The following is a 10110-nucleotide window of genomic DNA, read 5'->3' as shown; positions in this document are numbered from 1 at the left end:
CCATTTTCTGTCTGGCACATTTGAGATAGTGGAATTTAACTAATAAAATAAGCTTTTCTATTACTTTTCAATTCCCTTTATAATCAAATTCAGTGTGCACTAAATTAGAAGTAAAATGGCTACATGTATAGTTTTCTTCTCCACAGAAGTGTGAAGTTTAGGAATCTGAATAAAATAAGGTTACATAATTGCTTAAATAAACACCTGGGTAAGGTATAAGAGATAAAATTGAGTATCTTATTCCACCGAGTCATTTAGAAGAATGTACTAGTAAACTCTCTGAAATTGTGCCAAATTAAATCTGACACAAGGCAGTATTTCTTGAGTTTGTAATTTTTTTCCCTTCTGTTATTGTTTCAGTTCCTATCATCACTCTTAGTTTATATTTACTTTCATTGTCTTCCTCAGCCTCAGCAGCTGGTGTATTCCTTGAGAATCCAACCCAGTGCAGTGGGAGCACTGTGTGGAATAGAGATGCTCTAAGACTGCAGCAATTTAATATTTAATGTGTGCACTCAAAAAGTGAATGGTGTAAGGCAGAGAGGGATGACCACTGTTTCCCCCAGGGCTGCTGGAATCAGCTCCATCCCATCCCTTCTGCCTTGTGCCATGGCAGCAAATCCCACTGGAGTCAGCTGCATCCCTTCCCTCCTGCCTTGTGCCATGGCTCAGCTTGCAGTTTGGATGTGTGAGTTCCTGGGTATGAGTTCAGGCTCCTTTCCCTGGGTGCAGAGATCACCACCACCTTGGCTGTCACCTTTCCTGCCTGCAAACTGCCCAAGAGTGAGCAGCTCCTCCTTGACAGGCAGGAGTGACAGGACAGGCTGAGGCACACCACAGACAGAGCATTTCCAGACAGTCCACCTCAGAAGAGCTGTAGGAAATGTTTCCAAAGCTGCAGAGAGAGTCTGCATTAGGTTTTTGTGGTGTTTTCAGAGAGGTCACAGCAGAGGGTGACTCCTTCCCCTTGCCAGCAGGCAGGATGAAGGAAGACCCTGCTGTGCTGAGCTCCCCAGCATTTCCCTGAGCAGGGTCTGAGGAAGGATCAGGCCAAATGTGTCAGGATGAGATATCCACATTCAGTAAATCTCATTTCCTCCCCTACAGCTCTGAGTTATAATTCAGCAGTGTGTGCAGAACGGCTCTTTCATTGAGGTCTGTCCATTTGAAGGGTGCAACACACTTGAGACAATTTCTGGGAACATCCAATCAGGATTGAATATATCAAAAAAAAGGGGCCAAATTCCCCTCCTTGCTTCTGCTTTTCTGCAGGCAGTGGTAAGGTGTTGATCAGAGGTGATAATTTGCTTATACTACTGAGCAAAACAAGGAAATTCTTAAAATTGGTAGTATTGATTATCAATTTAAATAATTTCGTACCAAAGAAACTAGAAAACAGTGGTGACTGTAGATTTTTGCTTGTGTTTGTTGAAATGTTTAGCTGTGTGTTTGTTCAGGACTTAGCAAGATGGACACCTTGGGCTGTGACTAGGGGTGCCTGTTTACTGCTGCAATACAAACACTGCTGCAGGGAGATACTGTGGGGGTACGTGGAGCTGGGCATTGGGTACTCACTGTAAAGGGGGATTGCTGAGGAGGGTGTTTGCATGTCCAGCTTTTCCTAGGAAGGGAATTGATGTATGTGTAGTGATTGCTAACATAATTCTGCTCAGTGCAACCTCATCTGTAACTTGACATTGCTTTTGGTGGAAGTATGTGTGAGAATCTACAATGAGCAAGTAATAACAAATTCAATTAAATTATTACATTTCTAATGTGCACATTAACAGGGCATGAAGAAACTTCGATTGTGGTTCCAATTTCATCCCATCTTCTTAATTGTATGTGCAGTAACACCACACCTTGACATTTGCAAAGTGGCATCAGATCACCCCGAGTTTGAAATGTGATTCCCAGCCCATGATTATGTAAAATTAAACTGCTGCATAAGTACATTGGGAATTTGCAGGACAACCCCTGCATCAAGGGACAAACAATTAACAGCTTTATGAGTGCTCCCAATTTGTTTTTAAGAGTACATAGAAGTAAGAAATAGTACTGTGTAGACATATGTTTTGGTTTGTTGAGCCTATTTCTGGATACTATTTTGAGCACTTCCATCAGTTGTGTAGTAGGAGACTTCACAAAAAGGTGTACTATAAATCACTCTGGGTGTTAGAGCTGACAGCTTTAAATAAATACAGCTGACAGCTCAAATAGCTGCTCCATTGACAGTATGTGGTCTAAATGTGTTAACAAATGCGTGGACTCAGCAGTTTGGGATTAGTTTAGCAAATAAATTACCAAATAATGCTGTGATCCAGCAAAAAGCTCAATGCCTGTGTATGCCTGGTCTGCAGGCTTTGTTAACACTGCAACAGGCCTGTGGCACTGTGTGTGAAAACACAACAGTGCAGCTGGAGCTGGGCTCCTGCTGAGACAGCCCTCACATCCCCCAGGCTTCTTCTGAGTGATGTCAGGGAATGTGAGCAGCACTGGGGGTGTCCTGGTGAGTAATGGTTTAATAATGGATGCATTTGCTTTGCAGGACCAGAGATTTCGTAAAGGAAGGCAGTAACTTCACACTAGCCTGGGTTATGATTAAGAATACAAAGTTACTGAGTAGCAATTATTGAAAAACTGCTCTCATGCAAAACTTGAGATATTGAAATGTTTTTGTTTGTTTAATGTTACTAGCTTGCATCTGAAGAAAAGCTAGGAAGAGAAGATGAGGAAGGGGCTAGGCAGTTAAAAGAATTTCAGCTCTGAAGATGGATTGTATTAATAAGTTAATTATTTCCATTCTGAGCACTGCAAAAAATGAGAATTACATTAAGAATGATGTCACAGTTTGACACATTTAAGGCATGGCATTTTTCTGCTTAGAGGTTGACTAAAGCTACTGGGTTTTTTTATATCTTCATTTTAACTGTTCACAAATACAGTACACTGGCACAAGGTGTTAGGGGGTACAAAATGTGAACATGTAATAGCACGCTTGAGATCTGTATTTTAAGGGAATCATAAGTATTCTAGTGCTTTCTAAAAATGTATTTTATAGTAGTTGTGTCTAATAAATAATCGTATGCAATGTAAAAGTGGCAATTCTGAAAACCAGCTGCAACTTCTATTGCAATCTGTAAGCATGACTGCCAGTGATGGCTGATTTCTGACTGCTGCTTTCATTTCAAATTGTGGTGAATGCAGATTGATTATTATTTCCATCCTATTCATTAAATATATTCTTACGGTGAGCACCCATATCCATGTGTTTAATGGGGGTTAAAAATGGTCAGTATGTTTAGTTTTTCCTTCCTTGTCAGTCAATAAAACCCTGCCCAGGAGCTTTCTCAATTACAGGGGCCTGTCTGAAGCAGTGGGAATTCTACACACCATGTCTCTAGAGCTTTACTGGTGGTGTTTTGTTTTAGGCTAGGGAGCAGACAAGTATCTTTGTCAGTGAATAAATTCAGTTTGAGTTATTACTATCACATGTTTTATAGAGCATTCAAAAGTATGATTTAATGTTTCAAGGATCCCGGGGAAGTGATGTTTTAATTTTAAAACAAGTCAACAAGTTTTCCCTTACTTGAATCTGCTGGGGTGGGTGCTGTACTGCTGGGTTTTTAAGGTACTTTTTTTCTTGATGGGAGGCATGGAAAGATTCTTTAACTGCAATACTTTGGATGTTTGAGAGATCTCAGAATATCTTGAGTAGGGCAAGTGTATTTTTCTGTTTGGTGACCTGCTCCAGCATCCTGTTGCATCTCAGTGGAGAATAACAGAATTTGAACTTTGCCTCTGGGTTTCTTTGTCAAGGTCCACAGTGCAAAGGCTGAGACATTGAAAGGAGCAGAGTGCAACAGCACCTGGAAAATTCTTTATTTTACAGGCATTTGCCTGCCTGATGTAACACGATTAGTCAAGGTCAGGACACTTAATTGTCAGTGAAATGGAGAGCAGTTTGTTTGTTACTTACATGTGAACTACTCCAAGACCCTTCTGTCATCAGAGTGGTTTCATTGCCAAGGACACACTTTATTTCTTGTGACTGTCCTGTGACATCCATCTTGTGTTCTGAGAATGGCCATGCTCAGTTCGTGGGTCAGACCCTTGGCTTGTGTAAATCTGAAGAGTCTGTTTAAGTCACTGATACTCTAGAGATTTATATTCTAGAGCATATTTCATAATGTTAAAAAGTAGTATCAAAATCCAGTGTTCATTTTTTATCAGTTTGTATTATTTTTGGAAAATTGTGATGATCATATTAAATGTACTGAGTCTACCAGCTTACAAACAACTTGTATGTCAAATTAATGTATCGGAGCTCCTAGTCTTCGATAAGATCTCAGTGTTCTGAGAACTTAAGCTTAATCCAGAAGGGCTATTGTAAACAGAACTCCCAATAATTTCAAAAGATGTTCCATATATGAAGATCTGATAAGTTTAAGATCTTGGAGGGATTAACAGTTTTGGTTTAAGAATTCTCATGTTTCCATATAAGACTCAAAAAAATAGACACAGGCTACAGTATATGATTAATTTTTATTGGATATTTTTAAGGGAAGTGTCTGCTAAAGTAGAGGTTAAAACATGGTAAATAGTCCACACAATGAAAAAATCAGTAATCAGTGTTTCATTATGTTGCTAAGGCAGTGAAAAAATAACATACACTGTTAAGATAAATAAGGGACTCCTGATTTTCAAGATTTGGGAGTGTCTCCTGCAGATTCATCCCAATTCTATCTGGTTTGGTCCTTTTGAACCTCTAAGCCTGCACCATTTCCTGGAATTCTGTGAAAGATAAGAGAATATTTACATGAAAGAATTATTAACATGAAAGGATTAGGAATAAAGGATTAGTGGTTTATCAAGAGATTTAGAATAGGGATGAACATTAAAAAAGTTATCTAACTGATGACAATGACCAGGGAAGAAATGTGTGGATGAGAGGCACTGCCTAAATATCCTCTTCTAAACAACACTTGGAAAGGCAGTGTGTTTTGCTGATTTACAGGGCATAATTAAATCTTCAGGGGAGTTTTGGCCTTCTCTCTGCATAATACTGATCTTAGGCAAAAATAACGGAATGCCTTACATGGAATTTAAGTAAGAAGTAGTTAAGAGCTCAAGTAAAAAAAATGAAACGCAAGTCCATGTGTTATATTAATTGTTTGTAATGCTTCAGACATTGAGAATTGTTGATTTAGAGCACAGTCTAAAGCTAAAAACACTGTGCAGTTCCATGTGGTATGATCCTGGGGTGTTGAGTTATGCAATAAGATACTGTTATTTCAAAGATCTTTTAAATGTTTGGCTTCCATGAATTAGAGTATCTGATCAGTCCCATCCCTGAGTGACTGTATTAATATACAGATTGCTTCATAAATCATGTGTGTTTATTCTGGCATAGTTCCTAAGGAACTGGATTTAATTCCTTCCAAAGAAAGAAACAGGGGAGTTCTGTCCTGCTAGTGCAGTGAGCTGGGGAATCTGCACGCTGGCACATTCCCTGCATGCTATTCCCTAAGCCCCTTTCATGCTCGTCTGGGCAGCTCACTGCTCTCATGGGGCAAGCTGCCATTAGCTGCAGGCCTTTTGTGTGTGTGCTTTGTCTCCAAACAGGGCACACAGAAATATGGAGTTTGGAGATCAGGAGGTTTCTGCACCGTGCGGCCATTAAATCACACCAGTGTTTCCACATGGTGAGTGCAGTATGCTGCTTCCTTAAAGAGCTGCTCCTTCCTATCTGGATCTTAACCTGCCACTGGAATTAAAGAACAACCATCCCTGCACAGATCCTGTTCTGGGATCTCTTACTGGGGTTGTGACACTTGATCATTCTGTTATCCTTATATGCAGAGGAAATGCAGAGCTACATGCTGCATCTTGAGAATGATTTCAGTGCCCAGTGGCATTTCTGTGGGGCAGGAGCTGCTGGAAACGAGCTGATGTATGAGCTGTTTGTTCTCCTGTGTACAGCTGGTTCTTTTGTCCTTGATTTTACATTTGTGCATTCCAAGTGATGCCAGTGCTGCCTTACATTAGAATAAGTGGGAGGAGAAATAAGGGCCAGTTCCTTTCAGAGCAACTTGAAATATGGAAGTGAGTGGCAACAGGAAACTTCCTTAAGGTTTTTTTACTTGCTCATGCAGAAGGAGTTGCAGAGATGAACCTGTAGGATCAGGGTCCATTTCCACCCTTAAACAGGTTGCTACTCAAGGGTTTCAGTAAAATCACAGAGGGTACATTATTGTACCATCCATATAAAAGATAATCCCACATCACTCCAACCATCCTGAGGTGCCTCATTCTGTACTTAAAGCAGTCAATACCTTCAGCCCCGATTTTACCATCCCCATCATGATCTGCAGCTGCCAAGAAGGTCTTGGTTTCTGAGGCAGTTAACACTCTGGCTCCACACTCAAACCTCTGAAGGAAATACCTTGGGAGGAAACAACTTGGATTTAGATTTTCACACCATAGTATTTTTATGGTTGTTGTACAATCAAATAGATAATTATCTCTAAAAAATTTACCACAATAGCCAAGTACTGCTTTGTTTGGCAAACTAAATCTTATTTTTATGTATTTCTGCTTTATAAGCACAACCCTGATTGAATTGATTCTATCCACTATGAAAATCCAGCCTCAGTGTGCTCTTTTGTTCTATACTGAGCATAAAAGGCAGGTGTTACTAATTTGCTTTTCTTTGTAAAAATTATCTATTTACATTTATTTTTCACAATCTGCTGAAGGTTTTATCAACATTTAGCATAAGTTGTGCTCACATTTACTGAAAGTTCTGGAATGGAAAAAGTGCTTATTTTTTTAATATCCTCCAAGTAGTTAACAAAATCCTTACTTGAGCTCATCTTCCTCAATAAAGCCACTTTGATCATTGTCGAGAATCCGGAAGATCTCCTTGAGCTGGCTGCTACTCTTTTTAGACATCCCACTGATCTGAAAGAATTTTTTGGGACTAAAGGAATCTGGAGCTGAAAATAAATTAATAAAGAAATTAACCCCAGACCACTGCATTCAGTGTTCCTAAATGGTCTGAGGATGATACTTTGTTACAATTTAATTGTTCTAAACATGATCAGTAGGTGAAGCCTGTCAAAGAATGAATGAATTTGCAATACTGCCCCATACCCTACTAAACATCCAACAAAATCATGTGAGGATAAGCTCCAAATTGACAATATAAACCAGTTATGAACAAACATACTGTGACAGCTGAGTAAAGAGATTACAGAAATCTGTTTAAAGTATGCGCTTGTTCAGTATTCCTTTGGGACTGAGTAAAACTTGCCCCAGGTTACACAAAAGAAGAGATTTTGAGATTTTTAATTGTTTTCTCACCTTGGCAGTCCCGCAGAGCAGCAGCGATGTCAGAAGGGCTTAGAAGGTCTGTAAGGCTCATTTTAAACCTGTGCAAAATAGAATATTGCAAACAGAGTTTTGAAATACAAATGCATCTTACAACAAATTGGGTTTTTCTGTGTTTTGAAGATTACTATAAGGTCAACAAGAGTAGATGAATCACATTGATCAAAGTGACATTTCTGGTATTCCTTAACAAATTACAAGTTTTTGTACATTACTTCCTTAAAAAGAGCAGTTCAGAAATAATGATCATTAATGAGATGGATTACATTAACCATGTTGTGAGTTGATGATCAATATTTTATCATTTATCTGCAACCTGTATAAATACAGCACATATTTAAACTCTATATAACCATTCACCTAATAAATAGTCTTACTGGAATGCAGGGAATCTGGCAACACAAGTAACAATACATGCAGTTGGAAAACAAAAGGTAAGAAAGTTTACTTCTATTATCTCCCCCAACAGCTCTGAAGAATAAAAAGAAAACTGATACTTATCTATGTAAAGCCCATCCATGTGTATTCCAGCAATTAAAATAAAAACCTTAGAACAATGGTTGTTGTACTTACTAATGGTGCTGCTCTGCACAGTAATTTTATTTAATTAATCTCAAGTCAGATGCTCACCTTTAGAGTTTTCTCAGCTAGGTAAGGGAAAAATAGCTGAGGAGATACCAGGCAAAATAGTAATGGTGGCTCTGGCTTGCCACTCTGTCTTATAAAGGATTCAAAAGGTGACAATAACCACTGCTTATGTTACACTTCCATGGATCAAATGTTTGAATTGAGACTTGGCTCAAATTTCTTCCTTAACTAATTAAACTTTTCTTTCTATTTATATCCTAAGATAATATGGACAAAAAGAACAGTTTTTAAAAAATAAATCCACTAGTGCTTTACTAAGTACAACTCTGCCATCAAAGCAGCCTTTCAGCTCCAAGTATGTTCACAGGTAACCTCTGCACCTGAGAGTCACTCTTTGGAAGATGACTCCAGCAGTCAAATCCTTGTGAAAAGAAATGAATTTGTTTGTTCCCTGGCTCTGTTGATCCTTTGGAATGTATGAAGGAGGTTGGAGATGACAGATCAGAGGTGCCAATGTGTCATTCTGACAAAGATAACTTGTCACCAGGGTAGAGAAAAGCATTTCTAATTTGGATGATCTTTCTGCAGTAAGCTTCATTTTGTATTTCCTGACCATTTTCTGAATTACAGAAACCAGTGTCTTCAGTGAGAGAAAACTATGAGCTAGGTAAAGCTGAATAAACTGATCTTGTCATCAGTATTCCTTGGAAGATTATGTATAGTCAGTTGGCCTACTTAATAATCCATGTTGAATATTTTGAATATCTCAATATTTTCTATATCTCAGGGTTTCTGCCTGAGATTTACATGAAATCAATAATAGGCTTACTAGTTGTAGCAAGTTCTATAGGTTGTAGAAATCAGATTTTGTTAATGTGGAAATAGTTGTATATACATTTTATAACACACTCACACAATCTATTTAATTAATAACAAAATTTTAATTGTAGGTATAAATAAATGAGAGTTTATTATATATTTCAGGAGTATTACTTTTGGAACAAAAAGCCTTAAGAAAATTCATAACAGCAGATGGGAAGTTTTCCTTCTCAGACAAAAATCTGTTTCCATCTTTAAGGGGGTTTATATGGGCAAAATTCTAGGATGGAGATCAATAAAACTCACATGTATTTTGGTTAATATTTATTGTGTAGTAGTCAATTGTGGTATCTGAACTGATGTTCTCTTACTCCATGAACATTGTTTCATTTTTAAAGAAATGGAAATAGCATGGTATGCCAAGAGGTAATATTTTTATAGTAGCAACAGTTACTAATTACACTGTGGAGCAGAGTTATAAATATATCTAAGCCTTGATGTAAATTAATGGACTACAGTTGGTTTACCCTCCTTGGTTCATGACAGTGAGAAAAGTGTAAATCATAGCAAACGTTCCATAGCACTGTTTGAATTGGGATAGAGAAATGCAAGGTATAAGTAACAAAAAAAGCAGACATAATTTAATGATACTTTTAACTTTCTTGCTACCTATTTTGTATATGAAGGAACATGGCATAAATCACAAATATTCAGACTTACCTCTGGTCCCAAATGCAGCTGGCCAGGAACAACCAGGCACTTGTTCTTTTGCTTCCCGTAGGAAAATTTGTTATAGTGACCTGGAAGAACACTTTAGTGGTAAACCTAAGAACCCTGGGCTGTTGTAAATTAGCATTTTGTGATTAAAACAAATTAAACAGTGCTGGTTTGTACAAGCTGAAGCTCTGATCGCAGATCTTTTGGTATCCTTTGCATTTATCTTCTTCATTCAGTGCTATATATTCATTTTGCTTTCTGCCCGAGATTTCCATGGCATTATGATCTGTCAGGCAGTGCCTGTGGGGATGAAGTTCATTCTGTGCTTTCTCCAGAGCTATCCTGAAATAACTTTCATTCTCTTAGGTACCTTTTTACACTCTGTTGTATTCTCTCCTTTATGATCATCTCAAGTTAATATGAGTTTGAGCAGAAGGGTTCTTTTTTTACTGACAAGATATTTCTAGGGAAAAAGGTTTTTTTCAGCCCTCTATGACAGTGCCATAGGTGTTCCTTTACAGGAAACTTCCTTTGTTTCTGCTGGCTCCTACACAGTACTCATGAAATTGCTCTCTTTGTCTAAGAGTTTGACTT

At 38.2% G+C, this 10110-nt stretch overlaps 1 protein-coding gene across 2 annotated transcripts; it reads right to left on the bottom strand.

Moving 5' to 3' along the window:
- Positions 1–4535: 4535 nt before the first annotated feature.
- LOC115909119 (parvalbumin, thymic CPV3) lies at positions 4536–9571 on the bottom strand. 2 transcript variants are annotated; one of them, XM_030958208.1, is made up of 5 exons: positions 9520–9571; positions 7366–7433; positions 6866–6998; positions 6336–6445; positions 4536–4794 (listed from the first exon to the last, which is right to left on the bottom strand). In XM_030958208.1, exons 2-5 carry the CDS (start codon positions 7424–7426, stop codon positions 4769–4771), a joined length of 330 nt encoding a protein of 109 aa, XP_030814068.1. In that variant the 5' UTR covers positions 7427–7433; positions 9520–9571; the 3' UTR covers positions 4536–4768. The 2 variants fall into 2 exon arrangements, with proteins under 2 accessions (XP_030814068.1, XP_030814067.1); XM_030958207.1 differs by lacking the exon at positions 9520–9571 and adding an exon at positions 8023–8075.
- Positions 9572–10110: the final 539 nt, after the last annotated feature.

Source organism: Camarhynchus parvulus, chromosome 14 (genome assembly GCF_901933205.1).
Source record: "Camarhynchus parvulus chromosome 14, STF_HiC, whole genome shotgun sequence".
NCBI classification, from domain to species: domain Eukaryota; kingdom Metazoa; phylum Chordata; class Aves; order Passeriformes; family Thraupidae; genus Camarhynchus; species Camarhynchus parvulus.
Note: the sequence above shows the minus strand (reverse complement) of the source record. Positions and strands in the feature narration are given on the sequence as shown.